This window comes from Amblyomma americanum, chromosome 4 (genome assembly GCF_052857255.1).
Source record: "Amblyomma americanum isolate KBUSLIRL-KWMA chromosome 4, ASM5285725v1, whole genome shotgun sequence".
In the NCBI taxonomy this organism is placed as follows: Eukaryota; Metazoa; Arthropoda; class Arachnida; order Ixodida; family Ixodidae; genus Amblyomma; species Amblyomma americanum.
Genome location: NC_135500.1, coordinates 154,755,824 through 154,781,971, shown reverse-complemented (window position 1 = coordinate 154,781,971; position 26,148 = coordinate 154,755,824). Strand labels below are relative to the sequence as shown.

The 26,148-nt window shown below is 43.2% G+C and overlaps 1 protein-coding gene across 1 annotated transcript; it reads left to right on the top strand.

Annotated features, from left to right (window-relative positions):
* The first annotated feature begins 52 nt into the window (after window positions 1-52).
* Window positions 53-21,407, top strand: AsnRS-m (asparagine--tRNA ligase, mitochondrial). Its single transcript, XM_077662044.1, has 12 exons — window positions 53-403; window positions 473-579; window positions 4,474-4,597; window positions 8,743-8,883; window positions 9,848-9,928; window positions 11,557-11,672; window positions 12,186-12,318; window positions 14,503-14,639; window positions 15,926-15,989; window positions 16,337-16,474; window positions 20,052-20,176; window positions 21,064-21,407. The coding sequence occupies exons 1-12, from the start codon at window positions 266-268 to the stop codon at window positions 21,206-21,208; spliced, it is 1,449 nt and encodes a 482-aa protein (XP_077518170.1). The 5' UTR covers window positions 53-265; the 3' UTR covers window positions 21,209-21,407.
* The last annotated feature ends 4,741 nt before the right edge of the window (window positions 21,408-26,148 follow it).

The window sequence follows — 26,148 nt, the reverse complement described above, 5'->3', positions numbered from 1 at the left end:
GCATGTTAGTAATTTATTGTTTCATTGTGCTGCAGGATTTTTACTGCGAGCTATCACGTGAAACGCGTGAAATCGCCACATGCGGCAGCAGCGCAGCTGTCCGCTGGGTGCAAAAGCATGTTTGAAAGTTGCGACGGAGTGTCTGTAATTTGCAAATGATTCAAGAATGGTCGGGAGCTGTTAGACGTTGAAGCAGCTGCTGTTTCGTTGCACTGGTTATTGGTTCTTGAATTCGTTGATGTAGCAAGGTGCACGCGTTGGTGTCATGTGGTTTCTAACTTGTCGATCGGTGGCTTCTGCCGTGCAGCTGCAGAGGACTTTCGGAACGTCGAGTTTCCCCCGCTCTCAGTCACTAAAACAGATATTAGCCTCTCGGGATGTTAACAAAGGCATTGAAATTAAGGTACGTTGAGCGGATAATAGGCTACTGAGCCATCCCGTTGCTACATTGAACATTTCACTGCGCTTGCAGGGATGGGTCAAAGCGTTGCGGAGACACAAGGATGTGGTGTTTATGGACCTTTCGGACGGAACGGTGTCGTCGCATATTCAGGTCGTCATCCCTACCAGCTGCTTGAGGTGCGCTGCTGTTTTGCCCGACCTACTTATTCCCGCCCCTACATTTTCTTGTGACCCGTTCCTCTTGTGCTAAGCGCTTGAAGCATTTGCAAAAGATATTAAGTGTGAATATATTGCTGCGACATCAATCAGCCCGTTTAAAAGGAAGAAAACTTTCGGTTTTTTATCGAAACGCGCAAAGTTTAAAACGTGCGCAGCGAGGTTATATGGCTTAATTCGTGATGCCGTGCTAGTAGGGTTCTTAGCATACTCCTACAGCGCAAAACTTCAAAAGACAGGAGGTAAAAGGAACATGAACGACGGGTGCTGAACGTCATTTGAACAATAACTAGTGGGGGGAAAGTGGCAAAGTTTTGCACATATTAAAAGTATTCTTTGCTGCAGCAAAGAATACTGCACAGTTCTGGGAGACAACTGCGTGAGCACTCTGCCTATGGGGCTTTCAAATAAAGAATTTCATTTCTGGTTCACCGGTGTGTGGCACTAGCCATCATTCACAGGTAATGTTAATTGTTTGTCAGATAAACTTTGCTTGTTTTGATTGTATGGGAAAAGTTTAGTGTTATTGTAGTTGGTTGGGTTGGTAGCTTCAGAATAACATGATTACGGGTCAAGTGATTAAGTGCATTTTTCACAGAAACAACATGCAAGCAATCACTTATGGTGAAAACAGACTAGCACAGACTCCCTATTTCTAGAAAGGCATGGATATTTGACTTGTGGTTCAACCAGTATTCAAAAACTATCTTTGTTACCATGTAAGATGATCAAAGGCTTGCTTATATGCTGATTACCTTTTTTTCGGGGCGGAAAACACCTTGGCAAGTTCATGTGCCACACGGTCGCACTTTTCCTCAACATTCTTGCTTTATTCAACAATGGCTGACTTATGTAGGTGCATGCGCAGCATTGCACGGGTAATTGAGACCCTGCTTTGTTTCTTACTGAAAGCTGGTATTCCTTGAGGTAGTGATTTGAACGAAAATATCTTCGACGGAAGTCCATCTGGTTAGGTTCTTGAGATAGTTGAGAGAAAACTGACGCCAACCAATATTTTTAACTTTACCCAACATTTCGGGACCAACTCGGTCCCTTCTTCAGGGGTTACTTCAGGTACCCTTGAAGAAGGGACCGAGTTGGACCCTGAGATTTACTTCAGGTACCCCTGAAGTAACCCCTTGAAGAAGGGACCGAGTTGGACCCTGAAGTAACCCCTGAAGAAGGGAACGAATTGGTCCTTAAATGTTGGGTAAAGTTAAAAATATTGGTTGGCGTCAGTTTTCTTTCGACTATCCTTGAGGTAGTCATTTGGTACAGTGATCCGTCTGGCTGATGTACACCTTCCTGCAAACTGCTGGGGTTCTGTAAGCCGCTACGGATACGCAGTTCACAAATGGCTTGGCATGCTGCTTTGCACGGCCTGACGTATTTTTACCCGTGTTCATATCATTGGGGAATAGCATGTCCGACTGGCACAGGGCTGAAGAAACTACCACTCATCATCATCATCATCATCAGCCTGACTACACCCACTGCAGGGCAAAGGCCTCTCCCATGTCTCTCCAATTAACCTTGTCCTTTGCCAGCTGCGCGCACCCTATGCCTGCAAACTTCTTAATCTCATCCGCCCACCTAATCTTCTGCTGCCCCCTGCTACGCTTGCCTTCTCTTGGAATCCACCCCATTACCCTCAAGGACCAGTGGTTATCTTGCCTTCCCATTACATGACCTGCCCAAGACTATTTCATCTTCTTGATCTCAATCTTGTTTCCAAACTGTTGGCATGTGGGGTATGATTCCCTGGGGTTGCACGGGGGGCTTGAGGGACACTGTACGGGACGGCTCTAGGTTAATTTTGACCACCTACAATTTTTTAAAGGAACACTGAGAACAACTCTATGCAAAGAATGTTCTCAGTAAAAATTGATTCTTTGGCTTTTTCTGGGTATGACATTTTCCCAGCAGCAAAAGATTCATTTATCACCAAGAAAATTGGATTTAGAAATATTCCCTCCAGCCTATTTAAACTAGTGACATCCTTAATGAAAAGAATGGTGTGCCACTGTTTTAAAGTGAATGGCAGTGTATTGTAGTCTCAGGGATATGTGCTCAAATATCATTCATTTGGCATGCTAGATCGGCCGGCAGTGGTGATGCCTGTTTTTTTTTTCTTTTCTAGTTTATAAGAGCTCCATTTTCTGGGAGAGGAGTCTCTTTTGTGATTAGGATGTGGTACCCTGTTGATACAGGCCAACTTGAATTTGTCCTCAGCTTTGCTTTAATATGCGCTGACAGTGCACCGGCGTTTTAGCGTTTCGCCTCCACAAAACTGCGGCCGCTGCAGCTGGGGTTCAATCCCACAACCTCGGGTTCAGCAACTGAACATCAGAGGCACTGAGCCACTGCAGTGGGGTTTTTTTTTTCAAACTGTAGAAGATGCTATGTATATGAGGGACTGATTTGTGCCCCGTCTGTTTAGTGTGGCATATGGTGTTATGGCTGTTACTTCTTGACACGCTTTGCCCCTCATATTGCGCAAAAACATTTTGGTGCCTGCATCTGTAACTGAGGAAGTGAAGCGAGTTAGCAGACCTAGTTAGCCAAATTGACCTGCACCAAATGTATGCGCGACGTTCTTAGGGAAGTTTCCAAACAGAAGGAATCAATGGCTCCCTTCTCATTCTCTGAATGTGCACAGTCATACGGCAGTAGGTCTTTTTGAGCTTGTACCAAGTACCCCCATTGACCTTAATGTGGTGTAAAGCTAGTGCTGATATTTAAAAACTGCATTTTGTTGCATTCAAGCAATCTGTGAGTGAAGATGACCTTACCCATCATGCTCAAAAGTGGAAAAAAAACTTCTCCCGCATTATCCATATTCATTTTTTCGGATTGGTCTTTGAGAGCAACAAGAATCAACTAGATAGGATGCACAGGGACTCCTCCAATAAACGAAATGTCGTTTTTGCACGTTCCATGTCCTACCACGTGCTTGTGTAATGTTTCCCTGTGCCGCATGTTTTATTCTTATCTTTTCATAACGCTGCTCGTACTTGGAAGCTGTCATCTCTGATGCGAAGTTCCTGTGCTAGTTGCATCCTTTGCTCTTCAGATTAAATGAAGGCATCTCTCTCAGAAAGGCATAAGTTCTAAACCACACTGTGGAATTTTTTGTCAGTAATTTGTGTGCCTTGCGCCTGAGCATTTGGATGGAACCCGTGCTCTCTTGCAGTATAGGATGTACAGTCCGCGCCACCCTTGTGCAGAGCGCTCGAGCAGTGTGTACCTGCTAACAAAAACTGAAATTTCAGAGCAGCCCCTGAATTCTAGGCAAAGTAGTCATGTCTGCTTTGTTTGCGGGTCTATATGGCACTACAACCATGCAACTGTTGCCGCTGGAACCTAGCGGCTGCGACAAGATCTGGACTTGATTGCACGGAAGTGCACCGTCCGAGTACTCTGCACAAAGGTGATGCAGACTGTACTGCTTGATTGTGCATCCTGCACTGATGTAGCCCCTGGGCACCGAGTCCGAGACCATGCTACGTGCTGTGCTTGCGGCGGTTGGAGACAGTTCGGGCCCTGATTCCACCCTAATATTGTCTCAGACCCAGTGGCCGACCCCCACTGGCGCCAGTGTCAGTGGAAGACATCGCTCGAGCGTTCATGCTAAGCGTGCTGACGGCAGTACTGCGTTAAATCAAAGCCCCATAATATAGTGTCTATTGTTCACCGTGCTTCTTATAAATGCTGCTAGTACACTAAAGCTTGCAGTGACTGTGTTTATTAAGATAATTATCTGCTCTTGTAAAAGCCTGGAAAATGTTTTTCTGTCGGTAGTTTGTTCTCTCATCGCAGTCTTCCTTGTAATTGATTATCGTGCATTACTTTCAGGCCACAGCTTGCATATGGGGCAGCTGTACAAGTTGTTGGAAGCCTTATGGCCAGCTCACATAAAGGTCAAGAATTTGAAATACATGCCGAAAATATTACTGTGTTGGGACCATGTGATGTTCAGGTAGGGGTTTTCAGCTAGGTTCATGGATATTTAGTGGCTTTCTTCATTTAGCAATTAAATACCTGAAATCTATGATTTTTTGTCATGATAGTCGTGTGGTTATTCAGGAGAGTCGCATTGATTTGCTTGTAAATTCCAGTGCTATGTTAAGTCTCATTACAAATATTTCCTTTTGATTGATTTTTTCTGAAACTAAAATGAGCCATTTATGTAATCAAATACAAAAAAAGCTTTTAGTATATGTACATGATGCTAAGTTTGACGTCATTGAGTGACTGTGTTCGAATGCCAAGAAACTCAAATAAATGCATGTAATTTAATCTTGCTGTCACTCATCAGTAAGCCTGGATGATCGTCGGTAAGTTTTGTTACCTGACTTCCACCTTCTGACCTGAAAAACAAGGCTCAGTTTCACTCTTTGTTCCGATGCATGTACTATAGTCGGATACAGCTCAAGAAAGAAGCAGTAGGTGCCCCTCAATGTCATAATCGCTCAGTGCCATTGGCTGGAGGGCCTTCTTTGAGCAGCATTTGCCTCCTCGTTCTTGAGTTGTGTCCAGCTATAATACAGTATGGTATCAGTATTTAATGCCCAGAAGCTGCACATGGGCCATGAGATACGCCGTAGTGGAAGGATCTTGATGAAATTTGACCATCTGTTGTTCCTTGTTGTGCGCTTATAAGCTGAGAAGCAGAACAACCCAGCACTACGCCACCATGCCAGGTGGATCTGCTAACATGCCTCAGAACTGGGTGCGGGTATCGGCAAGAAAACAGGTTTGGTCATTTGGTTACTCATTATCAAAAGAAAATCGTAGCTCACAGTAAGTAAATGGGGCGAAAGACTTGAGGACACAGGATACGTGTTAACATCCAGCAAAAAAAATTGGTGGTAGTTTAGCTCAGGTTAAACCAGGAAGGACGCGATAGCTACAGATGGCCGAGTGGGACTTGCTCAGTTGAATTGCAAAGTCAGTCTTTTGCCGCTCCGTTTCGCTAGTCGTTCCTTCTCCATCTTCGTCCCACTTGACACGGCGCATGCATACAGCTGTGGTAGCTTGGTTTCGCCGGTGCGTGGCGACGCCGCCACGCTGAAGGCTTGAAATGCTACCATAATGTAGCTATCGCTACAAAATTTTATTGCAAGAACTGGTGCATATACACTATTTCGATCTTCGTAAATAAAAAAAATACGGAAACATTACAGAAGCACTGATAACAGTGCATCATCTCAGCCACATGCCTCCCACACCAGGAATTCAAGTTTTCTTTGTGATAAAACAATAGACAACATATTCATGCACCCACTGCGCAAGGTCGAAAAATTCCATGGTTCCATGCAACTCTCAAGGCGCACATATAGATGTTAGTTATGTGAATGCACTTGCTGTTGCATTATACTAAAAAAAAGTAGAATTCTGGGTGTTGGCAGCAGGTGGCTGAGGTGACGTGTTGTTGTCAATATCATTGTGATTTTCCCTTTTTTCTTCTTTCCAATCAATACTGCTTCCTTTTCTTCTATGTCTTCTGCTTAAAATTGTATTCCATTTTCTTTCTCTCCATCTCCTTTGTTACCTTTATCGTTTGCATGCACCTAAATATCATTTTATTGTATCCAAGTTGCATTTGACATCAGAAAATTCTGGCGGTTTGCACTGAAAATATTTGACATTGAAAAGTTTGAAGATGAATGTTGTGCTTGAAATTGTGCTCTGTTGTTGGCAGTGACATTTTTATCATCGTGAGAAAGGATAGATGCCTGTATCCAGGGCTGTGAGGCAACTACTGCAATTTACTGAGCTTTTCAGCCTGCTGTTGACAAGATGTGTAGGTTTAGGATCATGGAATCTTCTTCTTTCTTTTCTGCAGAGCTGGTAGCTATACAGAAGGCACTTTTTTCGGTAGCCACCATTCCAGTGCTTTCCATGGCTTGCATCGTAATCCACACTGACAACCTTCAAGTGATATGCTTATTTCAGCATGTCATTTGCAGGCCCTTGCTTTGTGAGAACATCCTTCGCTTTGTGACTCACATCGGCAAGTTATTTGTATTGAATGGGTTCTGTTTCACCCTCTGAGCACATAAAGCCAAGCAGGTTCTGTGGCCCATCTGTTGACCCCCACCTTGTCACCACCTAAACTCCTCAGCCTGGATGATGCCGCCTTCCTTTTGATGAGAAAGTAATGCTTCTGGCACATGCTCTAGTCCTTCTGTATGCAACCCTCTCTCATGGTCTTACTGTGCATTTGGAGGTTGTACCTCGGAGGATCATAGTTAGAATGCCCCAAACTCCAGCAGTCGCTTTGGATTGGCCTCACTTAATTCTTTGCTTGAGGTGCCCTGTGTGCCTTTGCCAAGACATCAAAGCGGATGTCCACGAAGTGCTGTTTGTCTGCCTTGTGCTGCGATCAACCAGAATCCAATACCTGGCAGTAATGGGTCTGTCACTGGACAGTGCAGTATCTTGGACACAGGGATGCCATCGTCGCTCCTTTCGAGACATCATTCGTTCATCCAACCTTTTCCCATTCATATGCTAGCTTGTCCCTTTAATGCATTAGGGCAGTAATCACCGATAAAAAAAGAAAAAGCAACATGAAAATTCAAGGTGCAACTTTTGTGCTTCATTAGTCCATGAGGCTTAAGTAGCACTTTATTGAAGAATGTAGAAACTATGTTGTGATAACTGTGACAAATCCATGAACGTGGACAAAGAACAGTGACTGTGTGTGAAGAGAAACCGCTGAAGGGAGCCATTAACTCTCTTGCGTCGCACCCTTAAAGGCAGAGCTTAAGTGTCCTCCTACTTTTCAGCGTTCACCAAGTGTTCAATGTTTCCGAACTATCAAATCCACAGTGTTGAAAATTTCATATTAAAACAATTTGGCAGTGCCACCTAGTGGTAAATAGGAAAATATTTGTGCGAACGGCTAAGAACACAAATGAAGTGCTCTTTCCCATTGCTCCTGGGCTGCAATGGATTAGTGCTCTGTTTAGAATGGGTATAAAACTAGCTTTAATCCCTTTTTTTTTTCTCATCTTTTACACTAGTTCTGGTAAATCAGGGAAGGTCATTGTTCAGTGTTCTCTTCTTTGCTGCTGACATGACGGTGAAGCACTGCGTGTCTGTCCCACGTGGTTGTTCTAATCATGAAAATATCATCAGCTTTAGCAAGAATGAGTTACAGTGAACAGACAACCGTGGAGTGCAAACTTCCGCAGCGTGCTCAGATAGGCTGTTTTGATTGGTCCCACCCATTCACATCATTGGGAGAGTGAGATGGGAAGCTCTGCAAAAACAGAGTTGAGAGCAGCATTTTGTTTGCTTGTATTTTCAAGTTTCTTTATTGAATAACTCCCATTCCTGAGCAGAAATTCCTGTAATTCTTTTTGAATCGGTATCTGTGAGACATAAAGATTTCATCTGAAGCATAGCCAGCATCACTTCAAAGAGTGTTGCAGGGCCCCTTTAAGCAGTGCTAATATGGTGCCAGAGTGGTGCGTGCTGGGCACTTCTATTTCTTTCCAGGAGCACAACCTAATTTATGTCATCGTAGAGTACAAGTGACCTCCTGTGCTCTCGCTGAGTGTTAGAAGCATTTTAAACTGGGCTAATTGTTTATTAGCATGCTCTTGCATTTTTGCGCTTTCTGCAAGTTTATTGAAAAATGCAGCGGTGTGAGACCATGCTCACTGGATGTGGCAGTTTTTAAGGCTACGTTATTGATTGGGAAGGAGATGGTGTGGTGAAAAAAGAAGAGAAGCTGCTGCTGTGCCTTTGCTTGAATGTGCTGCATATTCTAACCACATTGCACACTTTGAATTGCACTGTACTTAAATGGTCTAGTTCTTGGTTTATGCACAAATTTTTGTTCTGAAATATGCCTCTTCCCAACCATATGGGCTGTCATGATATGAAAACTATGGCGATGTGCACTTTAAAAGAAGAAAGCAGTGTACAGATTGTAAAGATTTTTTTAAACTTTATTTTGCTTGTGAGTACGATGTGCTTGCATGAAGGTTTTCATACAATTTGGGGGAATAATTTATTACAACCTAAATTTTGTTCAGAGCAGGACTCAAAATATACTGACTTTAGCATTTAAAAGGAGGAGGCTGTGACTACTGCTTATCCTGTATGCAGGGATACCCATTTCGTGCTCGGAAGACCTATGCCCCTGAGTATGTACGGAGTCACCTACACTTCAGACCACGGCTGACCACAGAGGCAGCCATGTTGCGACTGCGCAGCGCAGCCCTGATGGCACTTCACGGTGCATTCCAGGCATGTGGCACTTCTGATTCTCCCACGCTTGACCCACGCTGTAGTAATTGTGGAAGCAACTGCTGTTTCTTGAACTACCCAGAAGGGCTCAAAAGTGTGGTGAATGTTCCTCCGCAGTGCAAGCTGTTTGCTTGTGATGCCTTGTCTAAAAATGTTTTGCAGGTGTCTGCATGCTGGCTGTTTCAAATAACTCTGTGTCACACTAACTGGGGTGCAGATGAGGCTCGGACGAAGCTGGTTACACTGTTGTCATGTGCTTATTCTCTGTACTAGGTCGGGTGGTACCATGTGTGCCACTTGCAGGTGCGCCCGTAATATAGCAAACTCCTGAAAGGCTCTGTTATGTGGCAAAGAACAGGCCCTTCAGCTGCTTCCTCTTGTTGCATGTGGATTTGCATACTGTTGCATAGTCACCTGGGAAGAAACGATGTGGGCCTCGTACAGTATATATATATATAGTGAATGGGTACCATCATCCATGCTTAATAATCAATTTATTTATTTTTCATTGCAAGAAAGACACAATTATTTTTCCTCCATACCCGTGAGCTTGAAGATTTGAAACATAGGTTGTGCAACTTGCATGCTCTTTTTATTACTGATTGTGCTTTCAGTGAATGCTTGTGCAATATGTGCCATGGTGGTCAAGTTGCCTACAAATGTTGTGGTAGCTGCTATAGGTGGAAAGGCTGATCTTTTGAGCTGATGTGACTGGCAGAAGAAAAAATGAACTGACTAGACACTAAGGCATGGAGACAAAAGCACATTTGCACAACATTAAATATTTGCATAATTTGGGCATAAACTGGGCTTGTTTACATGGTGAAGTTACCATCCAGAAATTCTTTTTAGCATTAGCAGTCGTCATTTTTTTTGGAACCGTGTGTTCAACCCCAGTACTTCAATTAGATAGCACTGTTGTCTCATTTTTGGTGAAGCATGCATTGTCCTGTTTCGTTTCCAGGCTCAGGGCTTCTTTCATGTCCACACGCCCATCTTGACGTCCAATGACTGTGAAGGTGGCGGGGATGTTTTCTCTGTCAAGGTATCTTTTTTTTTTTTGATTCAGCATATTTATTTGCCTCATGCTTTAGGTTCCAAGAAAGTTACTAAGCTCTGAAATTTAATTTAAAGCTCTAGTGCACAGATGTGATTTACAGGTACTTATTATTAGCTTAAGAACGTGATGTTATCTGCGTAAACCATTGTTATACATAAGGCCCCTTATTTTCTGTGGCAGAACTGAGAACAAAGAATGCAGACATAGTAACTAGCGCAAGAAGACACAGATAGGAGAAAAACAACAGGACACATGCTTCTCTCTCCTGTCTGTGTATTTTTCTTAAATTACTATGCCTGGATTCAGTAATCAGTTTGCTTAATTAAGAACCTTGGCTGTGAACAATAAATCCGCAATATTCTGCGGGGAGCCTTTTGTGCAGCAGTGGCACCGTGCCACTGCTTCTTGCTCTGCTGCTTCGTGACAAGATATCACTGGCCGGTTTAGTTAACGAGATGGTGGTCACGTTTGTACCCTTTTGTAATGGGTGGGCAGTGGGGCATAGAGCATGACATGACCAAGACAAAAAAATTAAACGGTGAGAAAAGAAAACTAGAAAATCGCTGTCCACAATGTGCTGGTGACAAAGACGTTGACCCTAGAGCCATTGTTGAAGCTGCCAACACCGCCGCATTGCACCAAAGCGCCACCAATGCGGATTACAAAAGATTATTGGCCACCTTATTTGTTCATTTGTGACAGTGAGACAGAAACTCCTCATTCCTAGCTTTAGACAGCCGGCACATACTATTGCTGTTAAAGACAGCACAAATTTGCACGTCTTATTATCAGGGCATCTCGTCGATCAGTTTCAGTTCTTTTTAACGCTACAGGGCAGAAAATGTCAGGAAATTGCATGTTTTGGCTGTGTGGGGCTGAAGTTGTTAATTTCCAAATTTTGGCACAGGACAAAAATGGTGATAGTGGTGCGTATACTGGTTTATACAATGCAGAGATGAAGATGAGAGCACCCTACAAAGTGCTTGTGCATTGGTGCACATAAGCACGGAGAATCTGCCACTTGTGCCTCTACTGGTTACTTGGCATTTTGTTGCTATACTTAGTTGAATTAAGTAGTATTTCACTTCTTAGTAGGTGTGAAATCTCGAGAAAGAAAACTGCACCACGCTGTAGGAGAGAGGAGAGGGGCAGACAAGACCTGTGCATGCTTACAACTGAGGTTTATTGAAAGGAACATTCTTTTGTGGGAATGTGATGAGCTTGCGCACTTCTTGGTGAGGACCACATAAAAACACAAAGCAAACATTATGTACATTGAGAAACCTTGACTTTTTTTTTGTATAAAGATGAGTCATGTTAGCACTGATGCACATGTCAGTGCTGAATCTTGTAATCTATGCTGCTTCAATGATCTTCTTTTGTAATTGATATTTGGCACATCCAACCATACATTCTTTTCAATATCTGGTGACACTTGTTCCGGATGCTGTGTATGGCCAGATTCGCGCCGCAGTCAGAGATCAAAGAATTCCCGTGCTTGAGCAAATGATCACAAAAAATGCAACAGAGGCCGGAGTTTTTTCTATCAGATCCCAAGTTTTTGTGGTGCAGTGTGCATGAAAAGCATTGCACATGTTTTCCTTCAAGTGCAGTCTGTGAAGCAACAAGTGGAAGAGTCTGAGACCAGCAAAGATTCCGAGGAGCAGTTTTTTAGAAGACCTGTCTTTCTGACCGTATCAGCCCAGCTTCACCTGGAAGCTGTTGCTATGTGGGTATCACTCTTGACAGTGTGTGTGAGAATGCGAGTGACCAGTGAGCTTTCATTGGTCGGCTTCTCTTTTTTTTGTGTGTGTGTGTCCTCTGCTTTAGTCGGCTTGACCAGATCGAGATCGTGTTATAATCATAACATATATAATTTTTTTGTTCATTTTTGGGAGTCTCAAACTTACCTCTCGCATTATATTCAGGTAAATACGGTAACTTGCATGCTGCCAACAAACTTATGACCTGGTTCTGAGAGAGGCCAGATAGCCTGCTGTATTCAAACCTTATTTTGCCTGTAAAGGTTTATGGGAATTTAATGCCCCAAAGTGACTCAGGTCGGGTATAATGTCTTGTATGGAGGTTTCCTCATTTGGCATGCAGATCTGCTGTAAAAAATTGTGTTAGAAAAAAATACCTCAACACCATTTCAATGTAGGTTAGCAAAGTATATGTTTTTTGCACTGCGCTTTAGTTGTGTTGGGCAGCAGTAAATTCAGAATTTCTTTTTTTGCTCCAGGTCTCTGTCTAAGGTTTACACAGTTAATCCCACATTTCGCGCTGAGAACTGCAACACAAGGCGGCATGTCTGCGAGTTCTGCATGGTAGAGGCTGAGGAGGCCTTTGTCACTACTCTGGATACTCTACTGCAAGTGAGTCATTTCCTCTTTGCTAATGTAGCAGGTTAATGTAGTCGTGCCTGAGCATTCCAGAGCTGTAACAACAAGGGAGGCTCTTTTGTCGAGTCGGTGGTGCATTTTTTAGCGATAGCTACATTACGCTAGCATTTTTAGCCTTCAGCGTGGCCACCCCGTGGCCCGTGGCGGCGCCGTGGCTGGTCACGAGGTTGGTCACTTGCTTGGTCACCTGGTGCGGAGCAGCTGCCGGCAGCGCGACGTGCCGTCGAAACTGAGTGGGTGGGTGGGTGGATGGGGGGAGTGAATACATGTTCAGGGACGAAGATGAAGAGGGAACGCCCAGCGAAACGGAGCGGCGAAAGACTGGCTTCGCAATTCGACTGAACGAGTTCCACTCGGCCAGCTGTAGCTATCGCCTCACTCTAGGTTTAACCAGAGCTAAACCACAGCCAATTTTTTCTTTGAGTAAAATGCACAGTAATAAAGGATAAAAGCAGGATATTTCACACACACAGGTGTTATTTCCAACATTTTATTGTGACGTGAGCCTGTGCACAAATTTATGCAGTCATAACTGCAATGCTGTGCATACTTAAGCAGGAAAATTGTGACCACAGGTATGCAAGCTCCTTCTGGAATATAGTAATGGTTGTGATAGACATGCTGCTGCCCGTAAAACAAGCTGTTATTTCCACTTCAAGAACTTCTCAAGTAATCTGAACAGCATTCTACTAATAAAAGTTCTCCTCTGTTGATCTGAAAAAAAAAAAAAACAGCATGCAAATACTTCAGCATCGATATAAAATCCACTGAAAAATAATTGCATCGGAAATATAATTGCTCTGTACTGAATTGTGAGCTGTACTTCAAACCTGTGAAATGATGACCAAGCCAGCATTGTTACACTGAATCTATACACTTGTATCGGGCTCAAATTAAATAATATAAATTTTCATCTGGCTCTGGCAGTGTACTCAGTTTAGGGCCACGTTTGCCAAGTGCTGTGCACATTGTTTTAGGTAGGTGTGCAGGCCTCCAGCACGGGGGCAAATGCAGGCTGCACTATCCTGAAATGTCCTCATCAGGGTCTGAACGAAGCGCATGCCTGATTTTGCTATGGCTTGCCAAATTTTTGGGGAGTGGCGACTGGCCTCCTCTTGGCACTGTCACAGCGATCAATGTGTACCACTATAGCATAGCAGCGCATGTGACAGCAACAGCTGCAACATTGCAGATGACGAAAGCAGTAGTTTCACCAATGCAGCATATGGTAAAGACAAATTCGGAGGCACTACTGCTTTTAGGAGAGTTCTGCTTGGATTGCTTGTGTTCTCCAGGAGGAAAAGGGCATTTGTTCAGTTGTATTCACCCGGCAGCCTTTAAATATAGCAAAATGCAGAACTTTTAGTCACGAATTTCTATTAAAATTTGTACTGCACCATATCAAATATTTTTGTCGCTGGAGGTTTCACTAAAAGTGGTGCAGTATATGAAGTTTCGTCAGCCAATTGTTAATAGCTCTTGTTTCATTACCTTTCAATCTGGAAATTTTATAATTCGAGGAAATGCATAGGAGTAATAACTACAAGCCTGCTTCATATACAGCATAAGAATTTTGCATGGAGAAACGAGAAAAGCAGTTCTAGCGACCTCTGGAAGGAAAATGGACTTTGATAATCAGAATAATCAAACGGCACTAATGAACTTTGTGAAAATTCAGTGCCATATTCTGATAAATGCCTCTAGTGCGCTGAATCATTTAATATTTTTCACTTAATTTATTTGAAAAACATGTTCTCAGGTTCTATTTTGTAATTGCACCTGAATTTTCTGTATCACATCTCTGAACTTTGTTGAGCCACTAGCGAATTTTTTCTACGCTGCTTGGACACAGAGACCCCATGATCAGTTCCTTCTTGGCTTAATCCATTCAGCAATCCTTTTTATGCCTTGAGACAATAATTGTCACTAAAAAAAAAAGGAAGTTTTTGTCTTTGGTAGCTTTCCGCACTTGAATCTGGCAGGTATTTTAGTGCAACAGTAAAGTTCAGGCAGACACTGACAGAGGTGCTGCAAAACATTTCGAGATGTCATTGACACCTCGAAATTCGCTGCTGTCATTGACAGGCTCTAGCCTGTTCTACACACCTGCATTACACATCCTTCTTTTCACAAGTGCTCTGTGCTACAATCTTTCAGAGGACAGAAGACACTATGAAGGCAGTGTTCACCAGTCTCGTCAGTTCATCCCAGCAAGACATAGCAGCAGTGTTGAAAAATTCTCCTGCTGGTCACTTTGAATCTGTACAAGCCGCATTGGATGAGCCTTTTGCCAGGTTAGTCTCTGGAGAATGTGCTTCATTCCGTAAGCTAAAATGTTACCTGCGCAGTAATGTCCAGTATGTTTGAGGGGCTTATTTTTTAATGCCTGCTGTGCTTGGTTTTACATAAATTGTTCTTCTGAATTGTTGCAGTTGGGATGCTTTTGCTAAATATGAATTTCAATATTGAGGTAGCCTTGCTTGTTTGCTGCCAAAATGAAATTTCCTCGTTTGGCAAAAATACATCCCATCTTCATCTGTAACTATGTGACTTCAGCAAAAGTTGTCATTCTTCAAGGACACATTTCATGATTTTTACTGTCTTCTTTGTTCGTGATAAAATAGTAACTGAGAACAACAAGTTACTTCTATCAAATCCGGTGGTCAGTTTACTTTTGCCACAGTTAAGTTTACAACTGTTAAAATAAGTTTATTAAGGGAGGCCCAACTTGCAGGGCTGGCCAAACCAAATCTGTTGGCTTTATGCTGAGTGTGAGTGACTATATGGACAGCCCACAGCACTCTTTATATCAGGGTGGTGAAAGTTGTCACCTTGCCAATAAATACAAGTTTGAGTCCTTCATGCCAGTTTCCTTCATTCCCTGCCTGAACTACTTTTGTGCTGCCGTCCAGCAACCTCATCTTTTTTTAAAAAAAAACACATCTTCCTTTACTGTCCTAAAACTGGCTTCACCTTGGCTGTTATTAAATCCCAAAGTGATTCGGATCCCTGTGGTGCCCTCATTTACTATGGGTTGGAGGGCTTGACACTAGGTATAATGCGAATTCTCCCTATGTGCACACCAGCAGTAGTTATCATCTTGGGATCAAATTTTCTCTGGTAGAATTTTGTCATCAAGCCAACCAGGCATGCCGGGAAACGATTGCCCTGTGCAGATGGCTTCCATAACACTGCTAACGATTTGTAAGACAAGGTGAAGCTACGCTAATGCAGTCCTGCTACCTATCATTCATGATGATCAACCGGTGAAATTCTTTGGGCCTGACAAGTCACCCAGTGCGTCATTGTGTCACGTCACCTAGTGCGTCTCAGTGTCCCATTAATGCCATATTTTGAATGGGGGATTTGAACTTGTGTATCGATATCACAATATAATTGATCTCTTTCAAAAGTTCACTCACTAAACAGTGAGCATCGGCCTGCACTAAACAGGGACTACTGTTGTGATCCCCAATGCCCAGTGCCAAGGCTTGGGTCAATGACACTTGATTCATATGGTTGCGCCTTGCCTTGAGGTTTACATATTGCAACAGGACAAACTTCGTGACTGTTTTTGCAGGATGACTTACAGTGAGTGCATCAATGCTCTGCAGTGTGCAAAAGATAGAATTAAAAGCATTGAGGTAAGTTGCACTGTTATTACTGAGCCTTACAGCTTTGTCACATTTGAGCATGTACACAAAAAGTGCCTTCTCTAGAGCTCGTGTGTGTGGTCTATGTGGTACTGCAGTGCAACAATGTTTCTCACACATTGGCCTTACTTGCTTTGGCCATTTTACTTTATCCGAGTATTACTGTATGAGCCTCTCAATTTGATGTCCTTCAGAGATCTCACAAACATTGTGTTCTGTACTTTTATAATACTCTTCTCAGCCAACTTTGTTCTAGCCGTGAATCTTTCCAGCATGACAGGAAGTTTGTCCGCATCATCAGCAGTGTGTCACAGGTGGCCATGTTGGCTGTTTTGCAGTGGGGTGAGGACTTGGGAGCACAGCATGAAGAATACCTGGTAAAGCACTGTACTGGTGGGAGACCGCTGTTTGTGACACACTTTCCTTCAGCGCTGAAGCCCTTCTATATGAAACACACAGCAGATGACACTGGCACAGTAAGTGTCTCCATTCATGTGGGCCTCCAAGTGAATTTTTTTTCTGCAGGGTGTCTTTGCGGGTGCAATTGTCTGGGATGTTTGTTCTAGGTATGTTATTACTCCACATCATGGTGTAAAACAACTCCTCTGTAATCGTAAAATATATAAAGTTTTTTACCTGAAAGCAGCCCATGAACTATGAAAGATATAGTGATGGAAGAGCCCCAAACAAAGTTATCGTTTGTTTAATGTATGAAAAAATAATTTCCTCAGGTCTTGTTTTATTTCGCTCATATCAAAATGAGGCTACCAATGACCTATGCTTCTTCTTTTATATTCTGTTGTTACGTGGTCAGCCAAACATGCATATGATGGAGGCTAAATACATAAGATGGTCAAAATTAATCCAGAGCCCCCCACTATGGTGCCTCCTCCTCTCTTCTTTTGTTTACTCCCTCCTCCATCCCTTGCCTCCCCCCCCCCCCCCCCCCCCTGGTGCAGTTCAGGTGTCCACCGGAGAATGAGACAGTTACTGCGCCCTGCGCCTTTCCATTCCTCATAACCAGTTATTAACAATATTACAGTAGAACCCCGCTGTTACGCTCCCGGGTGCTACGTTTTAAAGTGATAGCTTTAAGGGCCCCTTTATGCAGAAAATCTGGCATTGTCAGCATCAGCCATTCGTTGGCCTTGAGCAACAAAGCTATCGCTTTAAAATTTGCAGTGGTCAGCTGGTGTGGCAGCTTGGCGCAACTGATTGGTGTAGTGGCACCGGCATGTGGCGACCGCCAGAACTAAGGTGGTCCACGGAGTGCCACTGCACAACACCATGGAAGACGAGATAGAGCCACTGCTAAGCGCCGTCTGTGTTCACACGGAGTGGGCATAGTGACGTTGACTGAACGAATCAGTTTTCTCTCCTGGCAGTATCTCATCCAGTCGCAGCCTGTGTTCACCTTGAACTCTTCTGAGTAATATAATTTCATGTTTCAGATCTGCGTTTCACTCTGCGTGATCTTGATTTCATCACGTAATCATGATGCCCGCTTTATCTACAAAGTTATCGCATCATGCCCTTATGGCTGAGCTTAAATGTCCCCCTAATTTTTTTTGTTCCCATTCTGGCTCCCATATAGGAACCTATGCAATGCAAACTCGGCTGTTGCATCGCAATTGCGGCAGCATTCTCACATGGTACGTTGCGACTGTCCCCTTGCGCTACTACATCACCCCGTGCCGGCATTTTGACAGCCTACATTTAGCGCTTGCGGCACAATGACGACGTGCCGACCAAACCAGGACTCTACACGCAATCGGCACTTGACCACCACGGCATTCCACCATGCCATGTCGGCACCCCGCATGTTTGCAGGTGGCATGAATTTTGTTGCAGCTGTTGCTGCTGTTCCATCACCACTGTAACGCGAGCGTGTGTCACCAAAAGTGCAGAAACCATACCACGAGAGATGGTGTACGGGCAGGCTGCACGAGATGTGGTTGCGTGGGTTGGCTCTGAGGCTTTTGTTCCTGTCATCTTTTTTCTTGCCATTGCAGCTTGAAAAAATGCAGTTTGCAGATTCCAGTAGACAAGGATTGTGTAGCTAGCATTAAAGTGGCTGCCGCTAATACAGCACAGAAGCACGTGCATGCCTTAACTTGGCCAGCTCTGCATTTGCTTCCTCCTTGCCTCTGCCTCCCTTCTGCCGACAGCTGCTAAAATGGACAGGGACCTTCACAGTGTACTTAGCATGCTCTGTACATGCACAAAAATAACGACAACTACAAAGCCTTCGGAAATGCCAGAGAAGCATGTTTAACAGGCATGTGGGTAGTAGAATAAAACGCAGCAGACAACAGTGTATATTTTTTAATGCACTGTTCTCGGTTACTACGTTTCCCGGCTGGTATGTTTCTCTCCCACGGTCATGTGAAAATTGTAAACGCGGAGTTCTACTGTATTATTTTTTTGCTAATGATCATGTTTTATCTAGGTAAATTGAGCCATGGACAATCTGAACAACCTGAACACTGCCTTTAATAATGTCTTAAATTTGTGCAACCAATGGGGTGCAGTTCTTAATGCTAAGAAAGCATTCTTTTCCTGATAACCCAAAAAAAAAAAATGCTGATTTCACATGTGCGAACTGTGCTAATTACCCCTTGATCAAGTTTTTGACGCTCAATACATAGGTGTAACTATAACCAGCTATTTATCTTGGAAGTCGAATTCAAGTAGGACTATTTGCTCATCAGCCGTACAGAAATCATGTTGCCCATGTCATTAACTTAAAAATGCTCCCTCTAACATTAGGTTGCTTTGCAGTCTTTCTTTAATTATACCTAAACTAGAATATGCATGCGTGGTGTGAGATCCATGTGCTAATTCTAATTTTATGACTCTCAAAAGGATGTGGAGGAAGGTAGTTAGTTTTACCTTTAATATATACGCAAAATCTGACACCCCCACTACATTAATAAAATGGTTAACATCAAGCAACTTGAACTGCAAAGGAGAAAGTTTGCACTAGAATTTGATTCTCTTCTTATTGATAATAAGGTCAGGACTGCTCATTATGTTTAAAGACGTTATTGACAAGATAAGGCCTTAGTGATCATCAAATCACGATCTTAAAGATTTAACAGGACAAACATGGCATCATCACCGAAATTCATTAACCCTGTATTTGCAAGAACAAACATTTGCAAGTTTTTTAGTGTTGCCACATACAACAGCACAGTGGAATTGGATAACTGTACCATTGCCCAGTGACGTCTAGCCAAGTATGGTTATTAGTATCTTTTGTAATGCTTGCATTTTCGTGTTTTTACTAGCTTGTATGCTCACTCTGGTTTGACTTGATATCTGCAGTATTTTATAAATTTAATAATACAATCTCCACGCTGTGCCAACCATTATAACAGCTTACATGTGGAATGCGAAGACTTCTGTGGCATAGATTGCATTACTTGTGAAAATGTGTGTCTACAGAACTCTAGCTCTGTTTTCACGGCATTTCTAGTAGGCTTATTGTTGCTTCAGGATGTGAGAGCCCACTTAATGTTTGCAAATGAACAAATGGGAAGCTCACGTGTGCAAACTGCCATTGTGCCTTTTTGTGAGATTCCTGCAGCTCTTGAGGTCAACAGAAACGCGTTTATGAGGCCAGTTAATTCATTTAGTCATTCTCAGTGCAACATGTAGAGGAGGGAAGAGGCACGTGCGACTGCTAGTGCGGGAGCTGCTCCCGAATCAATCGTGCATACCACAAGCTCCCTTTGGTGGGTGAGGCCACTGTGTACGGAAGAACCACAAAATGGACTGATGTCTGTGTGTGTGTGTGACAGGAAATTCCATGCGGGAAAGCATCTCAGTCTCTGGGTTCCACTGGAGCCTAGGAAGTGGTCGAATATGCACTGCTGGTCCTGTAGTAGAATCAGGCACTTGATGATCAAGTGCAGCCACACAGTTTTGGTAATGCCTCGTTTTACATGCTCCTGTTCGCTAAAGCTACCTGGTGCCTCAGATGAGCTTCATCAGATGTACCATGCAGAAGGCTCAAAAACTGCCATATTTTTCCTCATGTTTCTCAAACAGGTTGAAGGCTTTGATCTGCTAGCGCCCATCGGAGGTGAGCTGTGCGGAGGAAGCCTCAGGGAAGACGATGCCACGGTCCTTGCTGAACGAATGCAGGCTCTAGGAATGGCCGAGGCTTTCTCCTGGTAAGGCAGTGCCCTTGCCAAGACTCTTATTTCAAGAACATAAATCTCTCTATGCGCGCAGTATTCACACAGTTTTGCATTCTTGTTAATCATTGAACTTTTAGTCTTGTGCAGCTAATTTGTGCACAGGAAGAATGGAGTTTTTATATTACACTCATGTGCAAGGTCTTCATCCATCCACTCTTAATGCAAACACGCGAGCGCGTGGCCGCACTCTTTAGAGAGCTACTGCGGGTGACGCAGCCACTCAGCAGCAAAGTGGTGCAAGAGAAGATGGACCTGGACGTGGTGCTTTGCGTCATCTGCCACTTCGCTTCGATGCATGGCCCTGTCAGACGCTGTGGCCCTCCAAAGAGCACGGCCAAGCGCTCGAATGTTCACACTAAGGGTGGACATACCTGTATAAGCAGTCCAGTTCAAGCCTTCCAGGGTTGCAACCACACATGTACAGCAGTGTGGCCACATTCCAGATGACCTCCATTGTACTAGTGAAACTGCAGTCTTGCATGTAAAGTTAGGTGTCTTACTTGAAACCACACATTGGAATATCCTAGCAAACCTGCATGTCATACTCCACAATACGCTGCCGTGTGCTTATGTGCTCAATCACATTTATCTGACTTGCACTGTACTGGCTTTTAGACCATGACATGTGCATCTTCAAAAATGCATGATAGTTTATTTCTTATGCTGCAGCAAACCACTTTGCGCAGTGATACCAATGAAAAAACAAGAAGCTATGGCCGTGCAAACTTGCAAGCTGCTTAATCTTGCAATGCTCGACTATCCTGGTTTCCCTATTTCCCTTGATGGTCCTTATCGACGGGAAATGTTCCGAGCATGAGCAAAATAACGATTGTGTGGTGTATTCCATTCTCTTCCATCAGGTACTTGGACCTTCGAAAGTATGGCTCAGCGCCACATGGAGGATTTGGCCTGGGCTTTGATCGAATGCTGCAGTACTTTTTTGGTATCAAGAATATCAGGGATGTGGTGACCTTCCCCAGGTGGTCAAAGCACTGCTCTATGTAGATAGTTGGGGTGTCCTCATTTCATCCATCCATTTCTGTTTTTATCATACCTGCTTGTCAGTCTGGACATACTAAAATGGTAGGCACGGCTAAATTTGTATCTCCCCTTTGTAAAGAGATCTTCAAATCGTGCTGCACAAATGGACATCAGCTGACGATTTAAAAGTGCTCTCAGTTGCATTAAGGGCTGTGCCCTTTGACACACCTCTAGTTTAATTTCCACAATCAGTGCTCCTAAGTGGCAAAACTGCCACTGACATTAGTATAGATCGCAGCAGAGTCTCACTTTTTCTAGGAAATCTTGTTTCTCCTGTGATTTCATTCTGTTGTTTTCTGGTACACCAGATTGCCTGCAAGGAGCAAATGTGCACTCAGCCTTTTTGATGAAAAATAAATAATATCTCTACAGAAATGATGACGTTAAAGGAATATGGACACCTAATTTTAGTTGCATGTTTTCTTCTTTGTAATAATACAATAATACATTACAATGCATAAATTGCCCACATGGTATTCACTTATGACCGCTAGATAATTTATAATTTAATTTCTTCTTGAGGCTGTTTCAGTTGTTTCAGCAAGTGAACAGTGGCTGTGATGTGCAAGAAATATTTAGGTCACACGAGATATGAAAATAACTGCAATATAATCGCCAATTGCTGCTTTGCTGTCATTCCAGCTCCTGAAACAGGCTGATTTAAGTGTTTTAGTGATTTAAAACTGCGTATCAGCGATTATATTGCAGTTTTTTTTCATGCCTTACATTACCTAAACACTCCTTATGCATCACGGCCATGATCTGAATACCACGTGGTAAACCATGTGTCCTAATGCCTAACATATCATTTGAGAGAAGACACCCAAGAAAAAATTAGATGTCTATACTGCTTTAATGGCAGCAATCAAAGCAACTTTTCAGGGCATTCTAACACGGTGAACGAAATCGGTGATGGTGATGACAGCAGTGATCTAGACCTATCGTAAATCAACCCACAACATGCACAACGCATTGACTATAGCAATATAGCATCCACATAAATAAACATCTCATATCCCACATCTTTAACAGGTTTTTTTTAGACTCCTACTGGAGCAAAACAAGCGTTCGCTGAGTACCAGCGCTTTGGGTGGGAAACTAAGTCAGTACACGAGGCCCAGCAGTGCTTGAAAAAAAAAAAACTAAATATCATTCGTTCGCACAGCGCAAGAAATAGCAATGCCTCGACATGCGCGGAGAGTGCCGAAGTTGTTTTTTAATATGCTTCAGAAATACTCGTCTCAAGGTGGTGGAGCTGAAACACAATGGATATTTTTGACAGTGCATATAAGGTGGCAAATTTCGTTGCCTTGGTGATGATTTGCTGTTCAGTTTGCGCTTTCATCTATTATATGAGGGAAAAAAATTACTGAGAATACAGTGCCTTGTTGTTCCATAGTTTTTTGCATAGGAAAAAACTGAAAAAAGATACTACTGTGTGGTGGCGGTGCATGATAAGGAACACCAGTGGTCTAAATTGATCCAGAACCCTCATCCCTCAGTGTCGATATGTCGCTATTGGACGTTAAACCCAACAATTTACAATTTACGCTGCAGCCAAAAGAGAAATACAAGTTACACAGGACCACAGATGCATGTGAGTTGCAGATACCATGAAAACATAGGAAGCCACTTTTATTCTATCACTTGTCCTGCGTCTTCCTCAGCCTTTCATGTGGATGTCTTTTTTTAATTTTTCGGTATTTCTTCCAAAAGCTATGCACCATCTTGACCGTCCACAAGTTATGTTAGAGAAAGTCAGAGAGGAGAAAAACTCCTGCATTTGGACCCGAAGAATTAGTAGTGAAGATTGGGAAGCCATGCGTTTTAAGGCTTCTAATTTTCTGTGGCAAGCACTTTTAAATTCAACGAACCGAGAACAAAGTATCTGCAATATTCCGCAAGAAGCCTTTCACGCAGCAGTGGCAGCCATGCTGCTGCTTCGTGCCTTCATTTCTCGTACTGCACAGTTCTGTGCTCTTTTGCCCTTTTTCCCCCCCTCCCTACTCCTCACGGAACTTTCGCGGATCGCCTCAATGGCCCATGGTCATCAAGAAGTTGGCTTTTCCTCACAGCTCATAAGCTGTGGGTGAGCTCGCCGTAGGTATATTAATAAAGAACAATGAAAAATAAAACATGGGCTGCATTCATAGTTTTGTTCTAAATATAACACGAGGTGCTTTCTGAACCAGACAATCTCAGGAAAAAATGCGTTGCATTTGTGAAAATATGGCAGTACATCCCATGCAAGCGTATAAGTACAATGCTACCATAGCCGTAGCAGTTCACACGCTAGCTTGCTCGAACGGATCAGGGGAGCAAGCATGTAAAGGCATTGGCAGAATTTTGGTCATTTCCAAGTTCTGCCTTTCGAAAGAATTCAGACGATGAAAATAATCAAATTCCCATCATTCCTACTGATGTCAACAAACGCTATAATTATCAATAAAGAAAAGGGGATGTGGCTACTAAAAAGACAGTTCCAAGAAAAATGCTAAAATTCGCAGAATTGTGGGAAACTAAGGGCCATGCACGTGTGTGTCCTGGCACTGCTAAAAACGCGGCTTTGGCATGAACTTACCTGTCAGGGTAATTATGGCATGCAAGCAGACCATTTCATCACTGGACGAATGAAATGTAAATTTATCTTTCTTCTGCTTGCATGCGGCTACTTCTACAACCCTACAAGTTTGCACTGGCAGTACATGACGAACCTTGTAGTAGAGCAATATCATCACCAGTGAAGAACTGTTGCAGGGCCCCTTTAAGGAATTATTCACAAGTCCCGGCTCCAGCCCTCTCAAGCTTTTTAGCCCTTGCAACATGAATGGTCTCCAACACTGCTGAAGTCTTTCTCAACACCCGAGTAAGCTTCATGTGTAGTTGCCAATTTCTTCACCAAGGAGTGTTTTTGTACTCCTCCAGCGGAGATAGAAGAGACTCCTAGTTTTCAACACACTCCCACTTTCACGAGTCCTGGGCCACACAACATGCACATCCTTGAGAGCACCTACTTTCCGATAGAACATTCTCTCATTAGCTCACAGGTCCATGCAGGAATTTGGTTTCAACATGCAATGCAGACAGTTTACCCTGAAGACATTCTCAAATACAGTTGTAAGAAAAAACCAAGGAGGCTTGTTAGGACTTGACGATGCAGTGACTGCAGCTTTAAATGTTGCCAGGCAGTGCCTAGCTTGCCAGCAGCTTCAGACCTGCCATTGTGTTATGCATATCCAAAGAGCTGTTCACACTTGAATGCCATAGACTCACATCATGGGTATATAGCAATTTGGCTGCTAAGCATACTTTGGGTACTACTCAGGAAGAGGCTAAAAGTTATGAACCAAACAGTTCCAAAATGCATTCAAAACACAGCAGGCTAGCCAAGATTTTAAGATTTTGCAGGTTGTGGGGGAGTGCATGGCAGCCCATTTTTTGTGTGGCTAACATGTCCATTGTAATTAAGCTTACACTGAAGACATTTGTAAATTGAAACTTTCTTCCTTTGCACATTGTTCATGGAGATTCCAGACATAAAGCAAGCCAGCAAAAGTGCATATTACAACTGAACCTCATGGTAACAAAATGGTTTATAACGAAATAAAGGACATAACGAAGGAATAACTATTCCCCTAGGAAGCTCCCGTAGAAGCCAATTTATTTGATATTTTGTTTTTGCAAAGTGAATTTTTTTAGAACAGGTTATATTGAACCTCCAATGAACCCCACAGGCCATTTCACGCTTAATATGTTAGTTGTAACAGTGCCCAACACTTCTGTACCAATTCAGTATGGCAAATTGCTGTGCCCCACTCTTCAACCTTCACGCTGTACACTGCCCACTGCGAGTGTGCTCCACATCTCTGGTTCCATGTGCAGCTTAGTTTGTTTTCGCAGCATGGTTTTATGTTTACAACGGTTCAGCAGTGGGCTTGGTGCGCTTGACAGGGCCAAACGGTGGAAAACAAAAGCACAAAATAATTTCCATTGACCAGATAGCGGCCATCATCCAAGCCTTCAGTCTGAAGTATGCATTCTTCACAAGGCATTCCTGTCATGTAATGATGTGTTGTAGCAAACGTGTTTGTGAGCTATGCGGAGGAGCCAACCAAAATCTGGTGCTGGTGATGAAATCTTCACTGTAACCCTTGTTTTACACGGCCCCATCGGCTTCACCACCTTGAAAATGGAGCTAAATATTATGAATTGTTCTCCAAGACCCGGCTTCTAGGCTCTGAAGCCCATGTGGGCTGTGGAAGACACAGGCATGCGTTGGCAAGGCTGACATTCCGTTGGTGTATGTATATTCAGCCACGCACGCGTCCCCGCAGCACACTAAACGCCTACTATGTTATGCTCGGTATGCATAATACAGGTAAGCCCGCTGGCATGCGACAGTTGCAAACAAAATCGCGTACTGCTATAATGAATCAACGACTATCATTAATAAATTGCAAGGCCTCTTCAACTTCATTTTAATGAGGTGCAACTAATTGCATTGAGTGAGGATTGAATTCAGTGAATGGTGAAAAATTCCTATGCAATAAGTATTAACAAGGTTGAACTAACTGCATTGAGTGAAGATTTTTAAGTTCAGTGAATGGTGAAAACTTCCTATGCGATAGGAATGATACAAAGCAAATCGGGGTGGCCAACCTTCTGCAAACAATCCCGTTTAATATAATCCATTTCATATGCACTTCAACAAAGGTACGCGCAGGTACTCCAAAAAGTTTGCGGTTGTGTTAGCTTCCAATAGTTCCTGGAACAGTTAACATAGTTTCCAGTCATGCTGTATAATATATGAATATTGGCTAAGTGACTGGTGAAATCAAAGGACATAAGCAGTCCAGTGGTCCAGCATTTCCCCAATATGAAAAATGTCATCCAAGCACCCAAGA